We start from the raw sequence: 27,644 nt of genomic DNA on the forward strand, positions 1-27,644 counted from the left end.
TAGGTGTAATTGCAATACTTTACTCAGCGACTTAATTATACAACACACCAAATAGTAATAGATTCATTTTCTCAGCACTACGCTTTCTCTGCACCTTCTTTGAGGCCATTTTAATATTGAATTTACAAAATATAAAGAAAACATCGGAAAAACACCGTCCGCTGTCCGAATGTTCGCTCAAATGTTCGCGAATTTCGGTTCGTAATCCGAAATTTGTTCGTACGTTAAGTTGAAAAAGATTGTTCATAACCCGAAATGTTTGTATAGTAAACGGTTCGTAACTCAAGGGTGTACTGTACATTAAATAGTAACATTTAGAATATATTTATTTTCATTTACAGTTAAAATACAGTGTCATAAGTAACTGGCAATTTATTTATGTTTGTTTCCTGAAAAAAATTGGAATTTTTCCAGGGGTGTTTAAACCTTTGCATAAGCAAATGGCCCTTCCAATTAATTATTCAGAGTTAGACTAGTACTTATTTACATTTATCAATACTTCATTCTCTAAGTCTAAATATAAACACATTTAAAAACTGTTACAAAATAATAAGTTGTATTATTTACAATGTATGTTATTGCAAGATGCATTTCTATCCGCCATTTGGGCATCTATACATGATTGGCTTCGTCTTGGGGATGGCCGAAGCCTTGTAAAAGAGTGACGCTTTGTCCAGGGTGTGTTCTTGTCTTGCGCACCACCACACAACACTGACCAGGATAATGTGTCTGATGTAAATGAAATGAAATAAAAAACTAAGATGCATTATGGAGTGTATTTCAGATCAAACAACAATTCTTACATTTTTATTTTATTATTGGGACATAATTAAGATTTAAATTGAGTAATATGTGAAACATCAAACTAAAGCAGCCGTGCATTTTGCTATTACATATGATTGTACAAAATAGCTTTTTCACTAAGGCCCTAAAATGGTTTTATATTAAAGGATGCACCTACCCTCCACTATTATGATTACCATTCAGTGAATGTTTACTGCAAAAATTTAAATTGGGACACATTCTTCACAGTTCCAACCCATTTTTTGCCTTTACAGACATTGATGAGGGTTTGGTGAATCCTCCCTTTACATGAAATAATTATATCTTTACCTGTTACTAATTCATTTGATGCCGGCATCACAAAAAATTTGGGACAGGGACAAAATCAAAGTGAAATATTATATATTCAGGGTACACCATTCAATGGCAGGTGAATTGTAAACAGGTACAGCTTTCATGGTGGTTGGTGCACCTAATACTTGGAATTTGAGTCACTGTTATACGTTTGTGCAGTACTTCATTATTTATTGCTTTCAAGGAGCTTTAGAAAAGTAACTTATTTACCTACAGAGACTTGTTGCACTAGAGCTGGGTGGAAGAGGAGTGTGCTACATGTTTAGAAATTAATTCATTGTGCTTTTACACCACAGAAAACAGAAAACATGGACTATTCCAGATTTTTGACAGCTGTGAGTGCAGCAAGGAAACCATCAGCCATTCGCATTTTGAGTAAGCCATGTTTCATCACTAAACCAGTATAACGGTAATAAAAGTAGAATAAATCATTATTGGATTAGACCTCTGGACTTTGCACAATTTTTGAGTTATGATTAAAATTTTACATGGATGTACAGTTGCAGTTATATTTAAATATTATAATATTTAACCCATTTCACCTTAAAGGCTATTATGCTGAAGGGGAGTCACTTTTAGTTTAACATGACTCTTTGTATGCAATACAGCTTTGTGTGGGAACGCATAACTGGCAGCTGATAAGAAGCAGCCACAGATTAGACATGTTTCAGAGGGGGTGTCAGCTCGCCTTGATCTGATCTAGAGGTGTGCAAGCTGCAGTAGATTCCCAATCAAGAGTTGGAAATAACTAGATTGAGAGACAAAAGGGAATTAAAAATGTTCATCAAGGCTGAGTGTGTCTAGTAGAGCTGGACGGTTCCTGAATCACCCGGGTTAATGATTCGAATCTTTGTACTGAATCTTTGTACTCAATTAACCCGGATCCTATGAGTCCTCTGAGCTGCTGCTAAGTACACAAGGTGAGTGAGCAGACTCACTGGAAACACCACGGACTCAGATGATTTGGATGGATCGACTTCACTCCAATCATGTCCTTAAACCGTTTTCTTCTTCATGCACTTTTTAGACGCTCCCTCAGTTTGTCCACACAGATACCCATTGCATTTAAAAAATGGCGTTAACTAAAAATTAACAAAGGACCTTTTAAAATCTGTTTGATTGTTGTTTATTCCTTGTTTACTGCAGAATCAGTTTGTGTAATTCTATTGATTTTTGGATGTTTATTGGCTGAAAACGAGATGAAAGATCCTCAGACATCAGGTGAACATCCAGTATAAAAACTTGACCACGGTGATTGGTGTACTGTACAGTGTCCAGTATGGGAATCCCTTCCCCATATTATTAAATTTTTCTTTGCAGATAGAGAAATATATGCACGTCAAATATAAAAATACAAAAAGTCAGAACAACAGGGAGTGCTAAGTCATCATCTCCTACCCGATTTTCCCGCTCTTTATAGAACAAATACAGTGGGGTCAAAAAGTATTTAGTCAGCCACTGATTGTGCAGGTTCTCCTACTTAGAAAGATGAGAGAGGTCTGTAATTTTCATCATAGGTACACTTCAACTATGAGAGACAAAATGAGAAAAAAAATCCAGGAAATCACATTGTAGGATTTTTAAAGAATTTATTTGTAAATTATGGTGGAAAATAAGTATTTGGTCAATAACAAACAAGCAAGATTTCTGGCTCTCACAGACCTATAACTTATTCTTTAAGAAGCTCTTCTGTTCTCCACTCGTTACCTGTATTAATGGCACCTGTTTGACCTCGTTATCTGTATAAAAGACACCTGTCCACAGCCTCAAACTGTCAGACTCCAAACTCAACCATGGCCAAGACCAAAGAGCTGTCGAAGGACACCAGGAAGAAAATTGTAGACCTGCACCAGGCTGGGAAGAGTGAATCTACAATAGGCAAGCAGGTTGGTGTGAATAAATCAACTGTCGGAGCAATTGTAAGAAAATGGAAGACATACAAGACCATTGATAATCTCCCTTGGGGTCAAGATCTCATCCCGTGGGGTCAAAATGATCATGAGAACGGTGAGCAAAAATCCCAGAACTACACGGAGGGACCTGATGAGTGACCTGCAGAGAGCTGGGACCAAAGTAACAAAGGCTACCATCAGTATACACACTACGCCGAGAGGGACTCAAATCCTGCAGTGCCAGACGTGTCCTCCTGCTTAAGCCAGTACATGTCCAGGCCCGTCTGATGTTTGCCAGAGAGCATATGGATGATCCAGAAGAGGATTGGGAGAATATCATGTGGTCAGATGAAACCAAAATGGAACTTTTTGGTAAAAACTCAACTCGTCGTGTTTGGAGGAAGAAGAAAAACCCAAGAACACCATACCTACTGTGAAGCATGGGGGTGGAAACATCATGCTTTGGGGCTGTTTTTCTGCAAAGGGGACAGGACGACTGATCTGTGTTAAGGGAAGAATGAACGGGGCCATGTATCGTGAGATTTTAAGCCAAAACCTCCTTCCATCAGTGAGAGCATTGAAGATGGAACGTGGCTGGATCTTCCAGCATGACAATGATCCCAAACACACCGCTCGGGCAACGAAGGAGTGGCTCCGTAAAAAGCATTTCAAGGTCCTGGAGTGGCCTAGCCAGTCTCCAGACCTCAACCCCATAGAAAATTTGTGGAGTCCGTGTTGCCCAGCGACAGCCCCAAAACATCACTGCTCTAGAGGAGATCTGCATGGAGGAATGGGCCAAAATACCAGCTACAGTGTGTGCAAACCTGGTAAAGACTTACAGGAAACATTTGACCTCTGTCATTGCCAACAAAGGTTATGTTACAAAGTATTGAGTTGAACTTTTGTTATTGACCAAATACTTATTTTCCACCATAATTTACAAATAAAAACTTAAAAAATCCTACAATGTGATTTCCTGGATTTTTTTTCTCATTTTGTCTCTCATAGTTGAAGTGTACCAATGATGAAAATTACAGACCTCTCTCATCTTTCTAAGTAGGAGAACCGGCACAATAAGTGTCTGACTAAATACTTTTTGACCCCACTGTATACGCATGTTAGTGCGCACTTTTAATTCCGGTAGAAGTGATAGAAAATGTTGAATTCATAAAATTACGATCCGTTTTTCAATTTCTGCTTGTTTGTTATTTGATTTATTGATCTTGAAACGAAAAACACGGACCTAAATGCATTTTTAGCTTTGACGTCATCGACTAAGTCGACCAGTCACGGCAGCCCTACTGCTGAGTGACCCAACCATTCTTGTTGATAAATGAATAAACCAATAAACCACATTAAATTGCCAGTTGGGTTTAATTAGACTAGACACTAGTGGTGGTAAATCCGGTTAATTTTATGGACTCGGGTTAATCTAAGTCACTCAGTAATGTGGGTTCACTTGAGTCACTTTCACTGTGGGCCCTGCTGACTGACTGATGGCGCCTGCACAGGGCTGAGGAATAATGCTGATGGGGGTGTGGCCCTCCATGCACAGTGCACAGTGCCCGTCAAGTGTATGAACTCGACTGCAGGTGAAAAATGCAGTCTGTACTAACTGTGTGTACCGGAGGGGGCGTATGTCAGTTGAGAGGCGTCCTCAGTCAGCGGTGAATGGTCAAATCAGTATAGAGGACGCAATCAGGGTAATTGGACACGACTAGACTGAGGAATAAAAATTGGGGGAAAAAGCTTGAAGCGCAGCTATGTACAATTGCCCACTTTCCAACAACAGATCTGTGGTCATGTTGTACAACAGAGAAATACCTCATTATGACACAATAAAATGTTATGCTTTTTGCCCTCAACGTTGTTTTGCTATGTTGCAGTTTGCACAATAAAAATTGTTTACATTCTGCAACTGAGTAATTTTGTGGGGCTAAACAAAACGTATAGTTCTGATAGTTCTCAAATCCTCCATTATATATACATGATTAAATGAAAATGCTTTATATTCTATGTACTCTTGAAAAAAGCATAAGCCAAAGACCTATATAAAGTCCCAGTGATACAAAAAGTAATAAAAAAAAAATACAGTAATATAACATTAAACCGTCAGAATTCTATAAAATTCTAAAAATAAAGATAAACATTTTTGCCCACACCCCCCAGCCCCATTTTAAGTGAATGTGTAGATTAGAATCTGGGCTCATGTACAGTCGTTACTGTACAATGGACTTAATGAGACGTGCCTACATCTAACTATTTTATTTCTGCTATAAGTTTAAGCACTTTGCTTTGTGTACAGAATGCCATAAACACATGTTGCACTTTGTTAAATATGGAGCACTTGAGAATTTGATAATATGGACATAAACACTGTGTACATTTAGTTTTGTGCCATATTACTATGCCAAACAGTTTGTTGTTAAAATAAAAGAAGCTTAAATGAGATTCGTAATTAAATGTTTTGGAGGAAAATTAATCGTTTAGATTAATCGACTAATTGATAAAATTGTCGATAGATTAATCGATAGAAAAGTAGTCATTAGTAGCAGTTTTACTCAGCAGTTTAAAAGTGCAGTATAAAAAAGCAGATATTTTAAGGTAGTGTCAGTGGTCAGGGGAGCACACAGGGCATACAGTGGTGCTTGAAAGTTTGTGAACCCTTTAAAATTTTCTATATTTCTGCATAAATATGACCTAAAACATCATCAGATTTTCACACAAGTCCTAAAACTAAACAAGTCCTTTCAGGTCCTTCCACAACATTTCGATTGGATTAAGGTCAGGACTTTGACTTGGCCATTCCAAAACATTAACTGTATTCTTCTTTACCCATTCTTTGTAGAACGACTTGTGTGTTTAGGGTCGTTGTCTTGCTGCATGACCCACCGTCTCTTGAGATTCAGTTCATGGACAGATGTCCTGACATTTTCCTTAAGAATTCTCTGATATAATTCAGAATTCATTGTTCCATCAATGATGGCAAGCCGTCCTGGCCCAGATGCAGCAAAAAAGGACCAAACCATGATACTACCACCACCATGTTTCACAGATGGGATAAGGTTCTTATGCTGGAATGCAGTGTTTTCCTTTCTCCAAACATAACGCTTTTCATTTAAACCAAAAAGTTCTATTTTGGTCTCATCCGTCCACAAAACATTCTTCCAATAGCTTTCTGGCTTGTCCACGTGATCTGTAGCAAACTGCAGACGAGCAGCAATGTTCTTTTTGGAGAGCAGTGGCTTTCTCCTTGCAACCCTGCCATGCACACCATTGTTGTTCAGTGTTCTCCTGATGGGGGACTCATGAACATTAACATTAGCCAATGTGAGAGAGGCCTTCAGTTGCTTAGAAGTTACCCTGGGGTCCTTTGTGACCTCGCCGACTATTACACGCCTTGCTCTTGGAGTGATCTTTGTTGGTCGACCACTCCTGGGGAGGGTAACAATGGTCTTGAATTTCCTCCATTTGTACACAGTCTGTCTGACTGTGGATTGGTGGAGTCCAAACTCTTCAGAGATGGTTTTGTAACCTTTTCCAGCCTGATGAGCATCAACAACTCTTTTTCTCAGGTCCTCAGAAATCTCCTTTGTGCATGCCATGATACACTACCACAAACATGTGTTGTGAAGAGCAGACTTTGATAGATCCCTGTTCTTTAAATAAAACAGGGTGCCCACTCACACCTGATTGTCATCCCATGATCAGGTGAAAACACCTGACTCTAATTTCACCTTCAAATTAACTGCGAATCCTAGAGGTTCACATACTTTTGCCACTCACAAATATGTAATATTGGATCATTTTCCTCAATAAATAAATGACCAAGTATAATATTTTTGTCTCATTTGTTTAACTGGGTTCTCTTTATCTACTTTTAGGACTTTTCTAGAAAATTCTAAAGGGTTCACAAACTTTCAAGCACCACTGTAGTGTGTACTCTATGCCCTATATGGCAAGGAGAAACTTTCAGCTATTTTAAAGAATTGGCCGATGACTGCACTCATGTCAAAGTGGGCGGATGCTAATCTACAGCTCTCTTTAGCCTGCATAAAGGTGGTGCATGTGGCAGAGGAGTTAGGGTTAGGGTACCTCAAAATTAAATTTTACACAAGGGCAGATGGTGTTGAATAACTCTTTTCTTTACATTGTATTGAATTATTTTTTTATCTAAATCAATTCAGTGTGAAAATATGCAAAAACAATGTACCACTAAAAGAAGAAATAAAACAGAGAAGAAGTGCATGTTGCTATTTCATACATGATATTTATTTGCTGTTTCCTGTGTCACACATGTATAGCGGAGCTGCAGCAGCGCTCTCCTCCCACCCTGATCTCTCTTGCTGGAGGAGCACCAAACCCAAACACCTTCCCCTTCCACTCAGCCGTTATTCACATGAAGACTGGAGAAAAAGTTGTGTTTGATGAGTCTTTAATGAAGAGAGCTCTACAGTATTCTGCTTCTAACGGGTAAGACCGCTAATTTATTATTTATTTATTCATGTCTTTCTGAAAAAAAAAAGGTTTTTGAACAAGTACAAGATACCTTCCATATGCAACAAATGTAAAGCGTTCACCTTGTCATCACAAATTTTAATCATAGAGATGGCACACTAATCCTTTAGTAAAAAGTTTGCAACAGCATAATTAGTTTAGCTCTCTAGCAAGAAGGGATTCTATTCTAACTACTGTATTCATAATCAGACAAATAGTGTGTTTATCTGTTGCATGAGCATCCTCCATCCTATAATTCTCAGAGAAGCTGGAAACACTGGGCACTATGCTAGGAGGTTTTGGGCTAGCCAATGATGATCATTAAAAATACTTCAGATATTTATTATGCTGCATTAGTTAGCTGTAATGAACACATATAGTGTAACATGTAAAGTAAAACTTATTTGATTGTCTACTTGTAGTATTCCAGAGCTGGTCTCATGGATGATGGAGCTGCAGAAGAAGCTGCATGACCCTCCCACTGTTGCCTACAGCCCACAGAGAGGCAAGATGGAACTGTGTGTTACCACTGGGAGCCAGGAGGCACTCAGCAAAGTATTCAGTCCATTTCAAATTAATTCATAAAATTTTTTTTTAGGTAACACAATTACTGAACCCTGTATCCAAATACAGAGATATTCAGGGAAAGACATTTGTATTCATATTTGCAAAAACAGCTTTAGTGGGAGCCAGTACAGCCAAAATTGTTCTATATGAAATGTATAATTGAAATTTTATATTACATTATATATATATATATATATATACAGTGTATCACAATAGTGAGTACACCCCTCACATTTCTGCAAATATTTCATTATATCTTTTCATGGGACAACACTATAGACATGAAACTTGGATATAACTTAGAGTAGTCAGTGTACAACTTGAATAGCAGTGTAGATTTACTGTCTTCTGAAAATAACTCAACACACAGCCATTAATGTCTAAATGGCTGGCAACATAAGTGAGTACACCCCACAGTGAACATGTCCAAATTGTGCCCAAAGTGTCAATATTTTGTGTGACCACCATTATTATCCAGCACTGCCTTTACCCTCCTGGGCATGGAATTCACCAGAGCTGCACAGGTTGCTACTGGAATCCTCTTCCACTCCTCCATGATGACATCACGGAGCTGGTGGATGTTAGACACCTTGAACTCCTCCACCTTCCACTTGAGGATGCGCCACAGGTGCTCAATTGGGTTTAGTCCATCACCTTTACCTTCAGCTTCCTCAGCAAGGCAGTTGTCATCTTGGAGGTTGTTTTTGGGGTCGTTATCCTGTTGGAAAACTGCCATGAGGCCCAGTTTTTGAAGGGAGGGGATCATGCTCTGTTTCAGAATGTCACAGTACATGTTGAAATTCATGTTTCCCTCACTGAACTGCAGCTCCCCAGTGCCAGCAACACTCATGCAGCCCAAGACCATGATGCTACCACCACCATGCTTGACTGTAGGCAAGATACAGTTGTCTTGGTACTTCTCACCAGGGCGCCGCCACACATGCTGGACACCATCTGAGCCAAACAAGTTTATCTTGGTCTCGTCAGACCACAGGGCATTCCAGTAATCCATGTTCTTGGACTGCTTGTTTTCAGCAAACTGTTTGCTGGCTTTCTTGTGCATCAGCTTCCTTCTGGGATGACGACCATGCAGACCGAGTTGATGCAGTGTGCGGCGTATGGTCTGAGCACTGACAGGCTGACCTCCCACGTCTTCAACCTCTGCAGCAATGCTGGCAGCACTCATGTGTCTATTTTTTAAAGCCAACCTCTGGATATGATGCCGAACACGTGGACTCAACTTCTTTGGTCGACCCTGGCGAAGCCTGTTCCGAGTGGAACCTGTCCTGGAAAACCGCTGTATGACCTTGGCCACCATGCTGTAGCTCAGTTTCAGGGTGTTAGCAATCTTCTTATAGCCCAGGCCATCTTTGTGGAGAGCAACAATTCTATTTCTCACATCCTCAGAGAGTTCTTTGCCATGAGGTGCCATGTTGAATATCCAGTGGCCAGTATGAGAGAATTGTACCCAAAACACCAAATTTAACAGCCCTGCTCCCCATTTACACCTGGGACCTTGACACATGACACCAGGGAGGGACAACGACACATTTGGGCACAATTTGGACATGTTCACTGTGGGGTGTACTCACTTATGTTGCCAGCTATTTAGACATTAATGGCTGTGTGTTGAGTTATTTTCAGAAGACAGTAAATCTACACTGCTATACAAGTTGTACACTGACTACTCTAAGTTATATCCAAGTTTCATGTCTATAGTGTTGTCCCATGAAAAGATATAATGAAATATTTGCAGAAATGTGAGGGGTGTACTCACTTTTGTGATACACTGTATATATATACAGTATATAACATTACAGTACTTTTCTGCAAAAAGAAGTGCTAGAAGTTGGCTTATATAAATATGTTTGCAGTGAGAATTTTAAAAATGATACATTTTAGTGTATACATGAAATCTCTCCTTTATTAGCATTTCTTGTGTCTCTTAGTTTACTTAATTCATCTATTGTATCATTACCACAGTATAAACTAAAGTTAAAATTAAAGTTAAAATTCACAGGCCCTATTAGCTGTGTGTGTGGCCCTCTAGTTTATAGTTATGGGTTCCTCATTGCTGCTACATTGTTGCAAATGTAGCCTCCTTTATTAAGCTGCAGGTTTATGGTACAGTTGCATCACAGCTAATGCCAAGTTCACACTACACGACTTTCCAAGTCGTCAGGTTGTTGTACAGTTCACATTACACAACTGGATCTCTTGTAATCGGGAGTCTTTTAAGTCGGTGTGGCTTTCACACTACACGACTGATCGGTGATAGAGGGTTTCACACTACACAATCTATCACCAACTGGAATCACAAGAGAGCTTCTTTGGTCACCCACACTAAGTTTTGTCACAAAAACAAACATGAGAAGTGACAAGGGGTTTAATGATACCACGTCCAAAAATGCACGTCAACAAGTAGCGAGCGATCAAAGTTTGTGCACTGATGTGCAGCGTAAAATCAAGAAGAAAAAATAAATGAATCTGAGTGGATTTGGCTACGCGAACAGCAGGGATTTTTCTGTAGTTAATGAATATTTTTTGCAATGCAACGTTGGTGTTATGTTTTGTAGAGAATGATTCTGATATAAACTATATTATGCCTGTGTCCCACGTTTTTACACTCCTCCCCTGCGTTTCCCCTCACCCTGTATCTTGCGTTCTCAATAACTGTTTAACATAGCACTCATTGCCAGATGGGCAACTCAGATCCAGATATTTGACAAACTAGAAATCTCTCTTCACTCTGTGAGCCGCTCAGATCGAGTTGTTGAGTAGTTTACACATAGCGATTGAGAGCCGAGTTTTGATCACCGAGCAAACGCCAAGTTGCTCCAGAGCCGGTAAATCGGTGCGACCAGTCAGCGAAAAGCATATTTTGTATTACAGCGCTTCAGAATTAGGTTTCATCATCTGAATCTCTGGAATTAGTTTACTGGGTTGTGGATGCAACCTTGTTACCATTTTGGCAATCCTTTGGGCATTTTAAGCGCCAGTGTACTTAACTGGCCAATCTATTGTTTGAATGCTACATTTTCTTACCAGTATTTAATCAGTACATACTGGCAATAATAAAAAGCAAAAAGTATTATAGTAGAATCAGGGCCGCACTGTGAAGGGACTATCAACAAAATAAGCAAAATTCTTGAAGAAAGCATACTGCATACAGTATTGCAGCATGAACTATGGTCAAAATATCCTTAAATGTGTTGGGTAAGGCTGCACACAGAGCAGAGAAGACACTGCTTTAGCCGGCAACCTGTGCTTTAATTTGAACTCCTGTACAGTGTGCTCACAATATTAGTCGTACCATAGGTTGAAATCTAATTTACCACACTATTTAGTCTCTAAAGTCTATTATGCTAGCCCACCAATTTTTAAACTCAGGTCTCAGTGGTGATATTGGCAGTCCAGGCATGTACTGTCATGTTTGGCTATGCCAGAGAGGTGAGGGTATGTGTGGCAGAAGCAGGAGTTCTATTTCCTGGATAGCTTATTCTTTCTTTTTTTTTTCTGATTCGACCCTTCTGCCGCTGACTGAGGACGCCACTCAACTGACTTGCGCCCCCTCCGGCACGCAATCAGTACAGCCTGCATTTTTCACCTGCACGAGCCGAGTTCATACACCGAGAGACACTGCGCACGGAGGGTCACACCCCCCTCAATGTTATTCCTCAGCCCTGTGCAGGCCTGTGCAGGCGCAGTCAACCAGCAGGGGCCGCAGTTGTACCAGTTATGAGGACTCTACCTCTAAGCCCCTGAACAACAGCCAAATGTTGTTCATACTGCCACCCAACACAGTCGGAAAGGCAGAGCTGAGATGCGATACGATGTATCTAGGAACCCAACTCTGGTGCACTAGCATACTTTACCGCTGAGCCACCTGAGCGACGGATGGCTTATTCTTGACCAGAAAATTTTAGTTGTGTAAAATAAATATCCAAATCCATGCAACAACAAATTAGATGAGCACAGAACCAAGCTTTTGTCATGGACATTTTTGTCATTGGGTCAGTTTCCTGACCCAAGTCCAAATAAATCCCATAAAGTCACGAGATTTTGCGCTAAATCAAATTGTTGTGGTTTCCCGTTATTCATTATTAGGTTTAGATGTTCCAGTCATACCCATTGCTAACAGGTATACAAAATAAATTATATGAAATATAGTAAGCAACAGTTTGTGTAAGACACTTTCCTGTTCCAGCATGGCAGTACTACTGTGCATGAAATGAGTTCCATAAATACATGGTTTGATTAATTTAGTGTGTAGGACATCCAGTGGCCTTTACAGAGCGCAATTCCATCAAACATCTTTGGGATTTATTGTAACAACAATTGCAAGCCTTCTCTTCCAACAATAAAATTTTTCATAAGCCTTTTAAATCCCTTTTACAAATTGCACCAATAATTTAGGACTATAATGTTTCTCTACATTTTTACACAAGTTTATTTACATTTTGTAAATAGTTTTATTTTTACTATCACTTTAATTTTAGTAACACTACAGCTATTAACTTTACTATTAAAATGTATTGTTATATGTACAGTGGTGCTTGAAAGTTTGTGAACCCTTTAGAATTTTCTATATTTCTGCATAAAGTCCTAAATAGAGTCCTAAAAGTAGATAAAGAGAACCCAGTTAAACAAATGACACAAAAATATTATACTTGGTCATTTATTTATTGAGGAAAATGATCCAATATTACATATTTGTGAGTGGCAAAAGTATGTGAACCTTTGCTTTCAGTATCTGGTGTGACCCCCCTTTGCAGCAATAACTGCAACTAAACGTTTCCGGTAACGGTTGGTCAGTCCTGCACACCGGCTTGGAGAAATTTTAGCCCATTCCTCCGTACAGAACAGCTTCAACTCTGGGATGTTGGTGGGTTTCCTCACATTAACTGCTCGTTTCAGGTCCTTCCACAACATTTCGATTGGATTAAGGTCAGGACTTTGACTTGGCCATTCCAAAACATTAACTGTATTCTTCTTTACCCATTCTTTGTAGAACGACTTGTGTGTTTAGGGTCGTTGTCTTGCTGCATGACCCACCGTCTCTTGAGATTCAGTTCATGGACAGATGTCCTGACATTTTCCTTAAGAATTCTCTGATATAATTCAGAATTCATTGTTCCATCAATGATGGCAAGCCGTCCTGGCCCAGATGCAGCAAAAAATGATACACTAACACAAACGTGTTGTGAAAAGCAGACTTTGATAGATCCCTGTTCTTTAAATAAAACAGGGTGCCCACTCACACCTGATTGTCATCCCATGATCAGGTGAAAACACCTGACTCTAATTTCACCTTCAAATTAACTGCGAATCCTAGAGGTTCACATACTTTTGCCACTCACAAATATGTAATATTGGATCATTTTCCTCAATAAATAAATGACCAAGTATAATATTTTTGTCTCATTTGTTTAACTGGGTTCTCTTTATCTACTTTTAGGACTTGTTTTAGGTCATATTTATGCAGAAATATAGAAACATTTTGAAGGGTTCACAAACTTTCAAGCACCACAGTAGAACGTGTCTTTTGGTGTCCTATATTTAAGGTATTTGAAATGCTCATCAATCCTGGAGACAATGTTCTTCTTGATGCTCCTACATACTCAGGAACTTTGGCAGTGGTAAGACTCTTCTATTGTTTCAACATTCTCAGTCTAGACCAGTGATTTACAGTACATTAAAGCAGCATATAGACTGTACACATTATTTTCACTTTATAATTCATCTTGTTTCTTACAGCTCCAGCCGCTGGGATGCAACATAATAAATGTCCCCAGTGATCAGTATGGTATGATCCCGGACGGCCTTAAGGACATTTTGGCTCGGTGGGACCCTGCAGATGCACACAAACCTGGCAGCACTGTGCCCAAAGTGCTCTACACCATCCCTAATGGAGGAAATCCTACAGGTATCTCCATGACCACTGAGAGGAAACAGCAGGTCTATGAGGTAGTGGTTCTTTCTTTGGCAAAACAGAACATACTATAAATTGAATTTAAATTAAGCCAGTTTAAAGATCATGATGCTTTACAATGTCTATAAAAATCTTCATACCCCTTTGAAAAGTCATTTTCTTGTCTTACAGCCTGCAATCTTTCTCCGGTTTTATTTACACATTTGCAAAATGAAACCTTTCTAAAAATTAATTTAATAATTTAATAAAAAAATAACCTTGTAGAGCCACCTTTTGCTTCAACTACTGCCATCAGTCTGTTTGGATTTGTTCCTACCAGATTTGTGCACCTAGATTGACAACCTAAAAAAAATTTAAAGGAAAAACATGCAAATATTCCCCAAATTTTGTGGTGACAGGCAATGCACTGCTCACGTCCATTTACAGATTTTCTGTTGAATTTAAGCCAGGGCTTTGATTTGGCTATCCAAGGGCATCACCTTCCTATCCTTAAACGACTTGTTTTTTGATGGTATGTTTAAGGTCATTGCCATGCTGGAAGGTGAACCTCCTGCCCATCTGTAGCTGTCTAGCAGAAGAATTATGATGTACTTGGCAGCATCCATATTTCCTTTTATCCTGATCTACTACTCAGTTCCTGCTGAAAATAAATATTTTAACATTGTCGCCATCAACATGCTTGACTGTAACTATGGTGTATTTTCAGTGCTGGGCTGTGTTCAGTTTTCTTTAAAACATTTAGCGTTAAGTCCAAAAAGTTCAATCTTGGTCTCATCTGATCATAAAACAGTGCCGGTCCCAAACCTGAATAAACAGAAAGATTGCAAATATGCAGACAAATGATCCACTGTGGTGACTCCTACCAGGGGCAGCCATAAAAATCATTCATTCATTCATTGGATTAACATATATCATACTGTATATTTTATTGTTACAGCTTGCAAGGAGGTATGACTTTCTTATTATTGAGGATGACCCATATTACTTCCTGCAGTTTCAGGAGGTACCTCAAGCTTTATTTCTCTGTTTGAAGTGTCTGTGTGTGGGTAATCAGTAATGCATAATTGGTGTTATCTGTACAATACGATAAGCGATAAGATGATCGCTACTGTTTAAAAGCTGCATTTTTTTCTCCAGCCATGGGCTCCAACATTTCTCTCTATGGATGTTGATGGCAGAGTTTTACGAACCGACTCCTTTTCTAAGATCTTATCTTCAGGGTATGTGTACACACACAAACACACACACACACACACACACACATATATATATATATATATATATATACAGTATATATATATATATATATATATATATATACACGTATATATTATATAGAATGCAATGATCAGTGAAATCATTGGAAATCTTTTCTTTCTACTTTTGTCAGTTAAATAAAGATTGAAAAGAATAATTCTTTTCAATCTTTATTTAACTGACAAAAGTAGAAAGAAAAGATTTCCAATGATTTCACTGATCATTGCATTCTGTAAATATAAACACAATTAGCATTTGATTCCTGCACCACACCCCAAAGCAAAGCTGGGATTCAAACCCACAACCTTCAAACTGATCGCTCAAAGCTCCACACACTAGGCTACTGCTATCCCTTACATATAACATGAACAATCAGGATAAGACACATAAATAGTCCCTTAACTGAAAACAGCGAGGCTTCATGCTCCAGTGTTTACTGATGTTACTCAGTAACTCAGTAATGTAACCATGGAAAAAACCCTGGAGAATTTTCACACTGCTCTGCTCCTGTTTGTTTCCATACAGTAACTTTTAAGAACCTGAGGGTTAGAAGATCAGCAGATTTATTCTTTTGTACAGCCTCATTAATTTAGCTCATTTTAAAGTCTTCACAAAAATCCTTAAGTTTCCAACATAGCACAGACAGTTACAGCACTGTGAAAAAATATGTCTGACATTATTTTGAGCTTTAAATTGGCATAATACAGTTTTTAATCCTTCATGACTAGACCGTGATGACCTTTAGGCTTTTGGGGATCATTTTTGTGGACATTTGGTGTAAAGCTAACAATGTTTTCAACAATAAGTACATCAGACCAACAGTCAAACATGGTGTTGATGGTGTGGGGATGCTTTATTGCATAGGGGCCTGCGTGATTGCCATAATTAAAGAATCCATGACTTTTGCTTTTTACCAGTAAATAATGATGATAATGATAATTAAAAAGGATAATGTCTGGATCAAACTGAGCTTAATCTGAAGCTCAAGCGCAGTTGGGTTATGCAATAAGACAACCTAAAGCATAAAAGCAAGTCCATCTCTGAATGGTTTAGATACATTAAGATTTTGAATCGACCTAGTCAAAATCTAGACTTTTGTGATAAGGTCCTTAAATGGCTAGTTCATGGCCATAATGTGGCTGAATTAAATCATGGGACTGAATGAAACACCCGAATTTAGTGATTAAAAGGTGTGTCCCAATACTCTTGTCCATAAATTGTATTACTGACTGTTGTTTTTGGGCTTTTATTCACAGCTCTTATGTTTTTTTTTTATTATGTGATGATGTTTCACTTGGCAGACCTGTTTACTGTCTGTTTGTCAGTACACCAGTGGTTGTGTTTCAACACTCAGTCTGACAGGGATACACCTGGGTAACAAAAACACCTGTTAGTCATGTTATATTATTTTTACTAGCCTACAAATGGGGTGGTGTGATGACACAGGTATATCACATCAACCTGCTGAGACTGTGGAAAGAGAGAACTGGTAACCAGGCAGATCAACTGTGGGCTAGAGCTGTGGAAGATGAAGAAGACCCAGCAGAACTGTATTTCCCAGTGACAGAATCCAGTGACACATCTCTGGATGTGCAACACCTGTCGCCCACACAACAAAGGGAACTACTGGAGCAAGTACCCCAAGGGTTGCGCAGAGAGGAACCTGGGAGAACAAAATTATGTTCTGTGTTATCACATCTAGATGTAAATACCAGGAAAGGGGACAGTATATTCATATAGTCTTAATACCTAAAATAAATAAGTGTGACCAATTAGCAAAATTAGAAGAAATTAGAAAAATGGCAAATACTTCATGGAACTGTAGCTGTGTTATCTGTAATGTACACAGAAGCTGAATTCTGTTTGACTGCTTCATTTGTAGGCAAATATTGTCCCAGATGACTTGATCCTAAAGGGACCGATTTAATTACCAAATCTGTTTTTTTTACAGAAGTAGAGTCAATGCACTAGACTGGTTCAACCACTCTTTAAGAAGGCCAAAAATACCAGGTCATTATATTTACAGGCATACACTTGCAGATATTTTAGGCAAATGTATCTTATATTTGTCATTATGAGATTACAAAGTGTATAACATTTTAAGTATTATTTGTTTTAAAAGATTAATTAAACCTAATTATTGTCTCTCAGTTTATTTTATTATAACTTATCTTATTTTAACTGGTCAGTGTAACAGTGGGTCCAAACTGGATGCAAGACAGGAATGCACCCTGCAGAGATGATCTATTACAGACCTTCACACATTCACTTACTCTCTACATGAGAGGGCAAATTAAAACAGTCAAACCACCTACCTACACAATAACCATGTCAGACAAAACAGACACTGGCTACCAATCAGCTACAGACCTCAGCTCAAAGTGTGAACAGTTAGTAATATATCGTTAAATGGTTCTATGACCAACCCCAGTAGGAATCTTTGATCATTAGTGTCTGAATTATTTCCTAAACACCTTTTAATCATTAGTGTCTGCATTATTTCCTAAACACCCTTTAAATAAAATAAAATGACTATAAAAACTGTACTGGTTTATTTCATCTTACCATTTAATATATAAAAGGTAAAAAATATGAATATACAGTGTATCACAAAAGTGAGTACACCCCTCACATTTCTGCAAATATTTCATTATATCTTTTCATGGGACAACACTATAGACATGAAACTTGGATATAACTTAGAGTAGTCAGTGTACAACTTGTATAGCAGTGTAGATTTACTGTCTTCTGAAAATAACTCAACACACAGCCATTAATGTCTAAATAGCTGGCAACATAAGTGAGTACACCCCACAGTGAACATGTCCAAATTGTGCCCAAATGTGTCGTTGTCCCTCCCTGGTGTCATGTGTCAAGGTCCCAGGTGTAAATGGGGAGCAGGGCTGTTAAATTTGGTGTTTTGGGTACAATTCTTTCATACTGGCCACTGGATATTCAACATGGCACCTCATGGCAAAGAAGTCTCTGAGGATGTGAGAAATAGAATTGTTGCTCTCCACAAAGATGGCCTGGGCTATAAGAAGATTGCTAACACCCTGAAACTGAGCTACAGCATGGTGGCCAAGGTCATACAGCGGTTTTCCAGGACAGTTTCCACTCGGAACAGGCTTCGCCAGGGTCGACCAAAGAAGTTGAATCCACGTGTTCGGCGTCATATCCAGAGGTTGGCTTTAAAAAATAGACACATGAGTGCTGCCAGCATTGCTGCAGAGGTTGAAGACGTGGGAGGTCAGCCTGTCAGTGCTCAGACCATACGCCGCACACTGCATCAACTCGGTCTGCATGGTCGTCATCCCAGAAGGAAGCTGACGCACAAGAAAGCCCGCAAACAGTTTGCTGAAGACAAGCAGTCCAAGAACATGGATTACTGGAATGCCCTGTGGTCTGACGAGACCAAGATAAACTTGTTTGGCTCAGATGGTGTCCAGCATGTGTGGCGGCGCCCTGGTGAGAAGTACCAAGACAACTGTATCTTGCCTACAGTCAAGCATGGTGGTGGTAGCATCATGGTCTTGGGCTGCATGAGTGTTGCTGGCACTGGGGAGCTGCAGTTCATTGAGGGAAACATGAATTCCAACATGTACTGTGACATTCTGAAACAGAGCATGACCCCTCCCTTCGAAAACTGGGCCTCATGGCAGTTTTCCAACAGGATAACGACCCCAAACACAACCTCCAAGATGACAACTGCCTTGCTGAGGAAGCTGAAGGTAAAGGTGATGGACTCACTTATGTTGCCAGCCATTTAGACATTAATGGCTGTGTGTTGAGTTATTTTCAGAAGACAGTAAATCTACACTGCTATACAAGTTGTACACTGACTACTCTAAGTTATATCCAAGTTTTAGTTCTATAGTGTTGTCCCATGAAAAGATATAATAAAATATTTGCAGAAATGTGAGGGGTATACTCACTTTTGTGATACACTGTATATATATAAATATCTAAAAAATAAATAGATAAAATATAAAATATTTGAATCAGTACAATGTCTAAAAGATCATCTTATTATTAATAATTTAAATTATCTTACATAATAAGAAAAGTTTGCCTACATCTAAGATTTTTTCACCTGCAGTGTGCCAGCAAAACATTAACAATTTAAATAATTTTTATAAAGCATTGTTTAAAGTGTGTGTGTGTGTGTGTGTGTGTGTGTGTGTGTGTGTTTCAGTTTAAGAATAGGTTTTGTCACCGGGCCAAAGCCATTGGTGGACCGTGTGGTTCTCCACATCCAAGCATCAACCATACACACCAGCACCTTCACACAAGTAAGATTAACATTATTGCTCTCTTTTTCAAAGTGACTAATGAGCTCTCAGAAGGCATGTATTTATATTTCATTTCATTTTCATCAACCACTTTCATTTATTTTGGTCATGGTCACTGAGAAACTCTGGCTCCATAACAAGAATACCCTGGGGTGCCCAGGTGGCGCAGCGGGATATTCCACTAGCACACTGGTCGGCTGGGCGCCATCTGCAGGCATAATTGGCAGTGCCTGCAGCAGATACTAATTGGCCACCGTATCTGCAGGGTGGGGGCTGGACTATGTGTGGGTGGGTGGGTCTTTATACGCTGTGTAAGGACCCTGATTGGTGGAAGAGAACAGAACAGAATGCAGGGACGAGAAGAGGAGGGCTGTACACATGTCGAAAGAGGCGTGTACAGCGACGTGCTCTCCACAGATGCAATCTGGTATCTCTCAGCAGCGGAAGATAAAATTAAGTGTATTAAATCGGGAGGAAAATGGAGAGAAATTGCATTTTTAACAAAAGGGGGGTGCAAATCAATTGCATGGCTTCTGCCCCCGCTGCATCAGGCTTAGCTTATAATGTTTGTGTAGACACCCGGCCGGCCCATAGCATCACCAACCCGGATTTCAGCTGTACTGAGCTACATTTATACATCACACACATGTTGTTTTGCAATGTCAAGACCTTTTTTAATGCTTAGTAGTTCTGCCAGATCATTTAAATATACCTCACAATAATCTAATCTAAAAAAGCCAGAAGAAATAATGCCTGCTCTGAAAATATAAACAGGAATACTGGTTAACCAGGGAGTATGGCTGGTCATGTGACATGTAATGGTAACCTGAACCGAAAGCAAAGCTAGTGTTACCAAGTATCAGCTGTTGTCAATGCTAGTGTTACCAAGTTACCAAGAACAGCTTCTTGATTGTGCAACACAATGAATTTTGAAGAAAATGAAAGTTTGGGATTTACTAGCATACAAGAACCAAGAGCAAAATCCTAAACAGACTCACTCTGTTTACTGTATGTGCTCACTGTACACAAAGTCCTACTGTGAGGCTCATGTGTTTCTGGAAAAATTACTTACAGCTTATAGCTGAAGGTTTTGGTTTAATTGGGAGTGGTGCTTGATCTAGAAAGTTTGAGTGCTATTAAAGTTAGGGAAGTAATTACTTATGTATTTCGGGCCTGTATATGTAATATTTAAGTTTGTTCTTATAAAAAAATTGGATCTTTTATTTTGCTTTGACGATTTAGCCAGCATTCTTTACACTACAATGTACACATGATTTAATTATACTCAAAATTAAACTTGCAACATTCAGACTTTTATCAGACAGTTGTATATTATTACCAGTGCCTGCATTGTGAAATGATTGTCATTAAACTTTCACATTTGTTCTCCTCAACCTCTCTGACTAGCTGATGGTCTCACAGCTGCTGCACGCTTGGGGTCAGGAGGGCTTCCTGAAACATATTGATGGGTGAGTGTGAAAGCAGCTGGAATGGTTTAATCCCTATCAACTCACATCACACTCATCATACCAGTCAAACTAATCAGTAAAACTGATTCAAAAATGAGATTAAACCCTAACAATCTGGTTGCTGGGTTTTTTTTTTTATCCCCTCCTCTCCCAATGTGTTTACTATTTCTTGTTTCTTATCTTAAAAAGCATTTCACTGCTAGTTGTACTTGTATGACTATGTATGTGACAATAAATTGAATTGAATTGAATTGAATTGAATTGAATTGAATTGAATTGAACAAAACAAAAGGGTTTACTGTGTAATATTTTTTACCCTGGTAAAAAGTATTTAGCAGTTTGTTCATACCTTAACTTCTAAGCACCTGGGCCAAATACAGATTTTGATATTTGCTACTACACTGCCATATTATCTAATAAATAATACTAATACTACTAACAATAATACAATAAATAATTACAAGTCACAGAATGTAGAATACACATACAGTGTATCACAAAAGTGAGTACACCCCTCACATTTCTGCAGATATTTAAGTATATCTTTTCATGGGACAACACTGACAAAATGACACTTTGACACAATGAAAAGTAGTCTGTGTGCAGCTTATATAACAGTGTAAATTTATTCTTCCCTTAAAATAACTCAATATACAGCCATTAATGTCTAAACCACCGGCAACAAAAGTGAGTACACCCCTAAGAGACTACACCCCTAAATGTCCAAATTGAGCACTGCTTGTCATTTTCCCTCCAAAATGTCATGTGACTTGTTAGTGTTACTAGGTCTCAGGTGTGCATAGGGAGCAGGTGTGTTCAATTTAGTAGTACAGCTCTCACACTCTCTCATACTGGTCACTGAAAGTTCCAACATGGCACCTCATGGCAAAGAACTCTCTGAGGATCCTAAAAGACGAACTGTTGCGCTACATGAAGATGGCCAAGGCTACAAGAAGATTGCCAACACCCTGAAACTGAGCTGCAGCACAGTGGCCAAGATCATCCAGCGTTTTTAAAGAGCAGGGTCCACTCAGAACAGACCTCGCGTTGGTCGTCCAAAGAAGCTGAGTGCACGTGCTCAGCGTCACATCCAACTGCTGTCTTTAAAAGATAGGCGCAGGAGTGCTGTCAGCATTGCTGCAGAGATTGAAAAGGTGGGGGGTCAGCCTGTCAGTGCTCAGACCATACGCCGCACACTACATCAAATTGGTCTGCATGGCTGTCACCCCAGAAGGAAGCCTCTTCTGAAATCTCTACACAAGAAAGCCCGCAAACAGTTTGCTGAAGACATGTCAACAAAGGACATGGATTACTGGAACCATGTCCTATGGTCTGATGAGACCAAGATTAATTTGTTTGGTTCAGATGGTCTCAAGCATGTGTGGCGGCAATCAGGTGAGGAGTACAAAGATAAGTGTGTCATGCCTACAGTCAAGCATGGTGGTGGGAATGCCATGGTCTGGGGCTGCATGAGTGCAGCAGGTGTTGGGGAGTTACATTTCATTGAGGGACACATGAACTCCAATATGTACTGTGAAATACTGAAGCAGAGCATGATCCCCTCCCTCCGGAAACTGGGTCGCAGGGCAGTGTTCCAGCATGATAATGACCCCAAACACACCTCTAAGACGACCACTGCTTTATTGAAGAGGCTGAGGGTAAAGGTGATGGACTGGCCAAGCATGTCTCCAGACCTAAACCCAATAGAACATCTTTGAGGCATCCTCAAGCGGAAGGTGGAGGAGCGCAAAGTCTCGAATATCCGCCAGCTCCGTGATGTCGTCATGGAGGAGTGGAAAAGCATTCCAGTGGCAACCTGTGAAGCTCTGGTAAACTCCATGCCCAGGAGAGTTAAGGCAGTTCTGGGAAATAATGATGGCCACACAAAATATTGACACTTCAGGAACTTTCACTAAGGGGTGTACTCACTTTTGTTGCCGGTGGTTTAGACATTAATGGCTGTATATTGAGTTATTTTGAGGGAAGAATAAATTTACACTGTTATATAAGCTGCACACAGACTACTTTTCATTGTGTCAAAGTGTCATTTTGTCAGTGTTGTCCCATGAAAAGATATACTTAAATATCTGCAGAAATGTGAGGGGTGTACTCACTTTTGTGATACACTGTATACATCTTTTGATTTCAACAATTTTTACAACAGTTTTTCTTCTGTGATTAAAATACTGAAAGATTTGCTTACACATACTGCTTCCTGACAAATCTCCTTTTAGCTTAATGTGAAAGTTTGGGTTTTTTCTTGACCTTGAAAAAAAATTATCACTAGTCTGTAAACTGTGTACAGTCGCTCTTGTGATCTGTAGTTGCTCAGAAATGGTGTTAAGTAAAACTATATCATTTGCCTTATGATATCTGTTCAGAGTCTCTTAGACTTTCCTGTTTAATACATGTGGCTCCGTTTTATGGGTGCAGTAAAACTAGCTGTACTTAGGCACACAGAAGAGTCACTAAGAATTAGAGGGCCATACTTTAAGGTTACATAACATTATAAAACTTTCTACACCACCCACCAAAATATGAATCCAATTTGCTGTATGTATAGTTCTGATTGATTTTAGTTTTTTTTTTTTTTCATTTTATCACAAAAGAAGAGCTTTAGTTGCCTATAAAACTTTAGGATTGCCAACATTAGACAGACTTAGACAAACTTAATTTCTAGAAAAGTTTGGTCATTTTGTAAAATGTGGTAAAAACAAGAATCTGTGGTTTGTTTATTCTGTTGAACCTTTTTTTTTGACTGACACCATCTACTGTTCATAATATTGCAAAAACATTCAGGGAATCTGGAGAAACCTCTGTCTGTTAAATGTGCTTGACCTTCAGGTCTTTAGATAACACGGCATGAGAAATTATGTTGCTGCGGTGTTAAATATAGCCACACTGGCTTGGAAGTGCTTTGGAAAACTGTTGTCACTTAACACAGTCTGCCACATTCTCTTGGCTTTAGCTATTATCATATGGACAGAAAGACATTCGAAATGTGTGTTATGTGATGAGGGAAAAACTGACATTGAGTTTTCATGTCAACAACAAAAAGGACCATCCAGACTGTTGTCAGTGAAAGGTTCAAAAACCAACCTCAGCCATGATATGAAGTACATTAGTATCTAAATTTGTTCATATTTACAAAATATGATTTAGTTTATGAGTGAAAAAATTGGAATCTTCTTTGTACATTGGTCAGTATAATATTGGTAATAAGAGAAAAAACGAATCACAGATTTTAGTTTTTGTTGCATTTTACAAAATGTCCCAACTTTTCTGGAAATGGAGTTTGTTTATTGTTTATAGGTTCTGATGAATTGTGTTCGTATTTCATTCTCAGGGTGGTTGAGTTTTACAAAGCTCAGAGAAATGCTATGCTCTCGTCCGCAGATAAATGGCTTACAGGTGGGTATCTGTGTTTCTTTTCTCTTTGTTTGTTGTTGACGGTGGCAAACTGGATGTGGTGGGGCTTGAACCAGCTACCTTTTGATTATTAGTCCAGTACCTTAACCGCTAGGCTACCTTAGCCAAAGTGATTGACATTTATTTAGCAGACACTTTTATTCAAAGCAATTTACATTTATGAATGAATGCAATTTGATTATGTAAATGTAAATGATTAACTGAGAGTTAAGGGGGGCAACATGGAGGTAAGGCTTGAATCAGCAACCTTTTAATTACCAGTCTAGTTATCAGCTGAGCTAATCATTGATCATCTAATCATTTCTCAACTATCTTTTACAAGAACATTCTAGACTACTGAACAACAAAAACACATCATATTCTGGCTTATACATCTTAATAACTAGTTTTGATTTACAGTAAGATTTTTAGACACCTTTAGATCCCCGTCTCTTTCTGTGCAGATGTAGCAGAGTGGCATGCACCATCAGCTGGCATGTTTCTGTGGATTAAACTAAAGGGCATTGAAGACACACAAGAACTTATAATGAAAAAAGCCCTGGACAAAGAAGTATGTATACACACACACAGACAAGCATGTACACTCACGTGCAGCTTAGCTTAGGCCATTATTTCTGTTTAGAGCTTCTGTCATGATCATGGAAATATCAGCTACATAACACGATGATTTATAACAGCACACAAGCAGCCCACTAGGTGACTGGTGAGGTTCTGATTTTCGAGCCATTACATTAGGGCTACTGGCCTTGAAAGGTTTCAAACCCCTGACATAGTGTTACATATGTGTGTGCTTAGAGGTAAGATGGGGTAACATGCATCCAGTCAAGGATTCTGTGTATGAGTAGGATGGACAGTCACCTCCCACACACACATGCACACTGCTGCACACAGCAGACTCCGTTTGGTACAATGAGCTTTTCAGTTCGGAGCTCTTGTCCTCATATCAAAATCATCTCTCAATACAGCCTTTCAGCTCGGCAGCTGTTCTACATAACTAGAGATAATTCAGGTTAATAAACAAAGATAAATCTTGCAGAGGGCATTTAGAAAGCTGATTAAATACTGACTGGTATATAGGTTAAAAACAAGTATTTCTTAAATAATAACAAATATTAACTTTTTCAGAGGTGACAGTAAATATTAATACTTTATTTTGAGTCAGCATAGTTATGCAAAATAGGTTCTGGTAACATCAGATGGTATTGGACCAGGTCCTTCAAAAAGTTTCATTTTTATACTCATCCGTTCACAGATCATCCCTAGTTTTTTTTTCTGTTTTTTAATGATACTGGCTCTTTCTTTGTATTAGATTTGTAATATGTTTCCATACATCTGTAGTGTCTTTCATACAATCAATTAAACACTTTCTTTAGGTGCTTCTGGTACCGGGTGGCATGTTTAACATTCACAGCTCAGAGCCATGTCCATATGTGAGAGCTGCCTTCTCCCTGTCCACACCAGAGCAGATCGATGAGGTCACACACACTCACACTCACACACACACACACACACACACACACACACACACACACACACACACACACACACACACACACACACACACACACACACACACACACACACACACACACACACACACACACACACACACACACACACACACACACACACACACACACACACACACACACACACACACACACACACACACACACACACACACACACACACACACACACACACACACACACACACACACACACACACACACACACACACACACACACACACACACACACACACAAACTCACAGTCCAAATTAATTCCTATAAATGTTGTCTCACAATATAAAAGTGCATATATATCCTGCTGAGTTCCAGCAATTCATTTTAGTCCATTGTAGTAGACATTATGTTTTTGCTAATATCTCTCATACTACACATGTCACTCTATTTAGTCTTGTTGATTCTTAAAGTGGACAACTGGGGCTTTAAAATTACATCACTTGTGTGTGTGTGTGTGTGTGTGTGTGTGTGTGCGTGGGTTCGCTTCGATCTCCTTGGTCAGAGCAGAGATCGGCATAGTTGGAGAGGAAGCATGATGCAATTGGGCAATTGGACGTGCTAAAGGGGGAGAAAAGGGAGAGAAAATGCATTAAAAAAAAAGAAAGGTTTCCATAATCTACCGCTCTGGCAGCGACTCTTTACAAACCCGGTGGAATTCAACGGTAGATGAAGTTCTCCCACGCACGAGGAAACGAGTTCTTGCCTTTAAGGATGAAGTCCGTGGGTCTGGCTCGCCAGTCTGTTTCTGTCGGCCTGCATGTGCATCTTCTCACACATTACAAAAGCCTCTCTTTCAACTTAGAAAGCTCATATATATCACCGGAGCTGTTTGATTAAGAAATTATTATATTATACAAACTTTCCCAAAAACAGGCAAATATAAGCATATAACAACTAACTGGCTGTGTTAACGAGAAAATAGAAAACAGACACTTTTAACAGCTGTACAACCAAACTTCAATCCGGTATTAACCCGATATTCTTAAAGGCATTTTCTTTAAATTATTACCAATGAAAATTATAATAATTTGTAGCTGAGTCGAAATCAATTAAATGCGTGGGTTTTTAATAAACTATATTTATTTATATATGTTAGTAAGTCTTCCATATTTATTTCATTTCCAATTTTAATGTGGGCTACATCCATGAAGGGCAGCTTGTTCCTCTGTGTCCCCAAACAGAATGCTTTGTGAAATACCATCGAGTCAAACGTCTAATGAAAGTAAAAGGTTCAGGAGAAATGTTGTAAATGTTTAATTCTTTTGTATTTCCTTTGTTATTTGTTTTGTTTGAGGTATATTTTTTTACTGTATTATTCCATTGGATTTTATGCTCTATATGTTTACTATGGATGTGGCTACAATAGCCAAACCTACTCTTTAAAAGAAGTGTCTACATACTTTTAGCCATGTAAGGTAAAAGTATTATGACAAAACCATGTTTGCTTAAATATACTAAAACAGCCTAAAATTTGTGTCCAACTTTTTGTTGAACTCATCATTTTGAAATTAACATAAAATAAACTTTTACTTTCTTTTACAGGCTTTCAAGAGACTCTCTGCACTAATCAAGGAATCTTTGGGACAATGCACTTAAAGAATGAAAGAAGATGAACAAATTTGTTACTGCACCAATTGTACTGACAA

At 38.9% G+C, this 27,644-nt stretch overlaps 1 protein-coding gene across 2 annotated transcripts; it reads left to right on the top strand.

The window, feature by feature from the left end:
* Positions 1–1,445: 1,445 nt before the first annotated feature.
* On the top strand, positions 1,446–27,609 carry LOC134311723 (kynurenine/alpha-aminoadipate aminotransferase, mitochondrial-like). 2 transcript variants are annotated; one of them, XM_062993371.1, is made up of 13 exons: positions 1,446–1,521; positions 7,334–7,502; positions 7,949–8,081; positions 13,658–13,732; positions 13,851–14,060; positions 14,963–15,028; positions 15,163–15,245; positions 19,478–19,574; positions 20,982–21,043; positions 24,390–24,454; positions 24,916–25,022; positions 25,846–25,947; positions 27,541–27,609. In XM_062993371.1, exons 1-13 carry the CDS (start codon positions 1,446–1,448, stop codon positions 27,592–27,594), a joined length of 1,299 nt encoding a protein of 432 aa, XP_062849441.1. In that variant the 3' UTR covers positions 27,595–27,609. The 2 variants fall into 2 exon arrangements, with proteins under 2 accessions (XP_062849441.1, XP_062849440.1); XM_062993370.1 differs by having other exon boundaries at positions 1,446–1,512.
* The last annotated feature ends 35 nt before the right edge of the window (positions 27,610–27,644 follow it).

Source organism: Trichomycterus rosablanca, chromosome 4, assembly GCF_030014385.1.
Source record: "Trichomycterus rosablanca isolate fTriRos1 chromosome 4, fTriRos1.hap1, whole genome shotgun sequence".
NCBI classification, from domain to species: Eukaryota; Metazoa; Chordata; class Actinopteri; order Siluriformes; family Trichomycteridae; genus Trichomycterus; species Trichomycterus rosablanca.

Excerpts from the sequence above, each read along its gene's own strand:
- LOC134311723 (XM_062993371.1), top strand. The coding sequence starts at position 1,446 with ATGGACTATTCCAGATTTTTGACAGCTGTGAGTGCAGCAAGGAAACCA. Across the intron at positions 14,061-14,962 it reads GGAAACAGCAGGTCTATGAG|CTTGCAAGGAGGTATGACTT; the intron begins GTAGTGGTTCTT and ends TTATTGTTACAG. Across the intron at positions 15,029-15,162 it reads ACTTCCTGCAGTTTCAGGAG|CCATGGGCTCCAACATTTCT; the intron begins GTACCTCAAGCT and ends TTTTTTCTCCAG.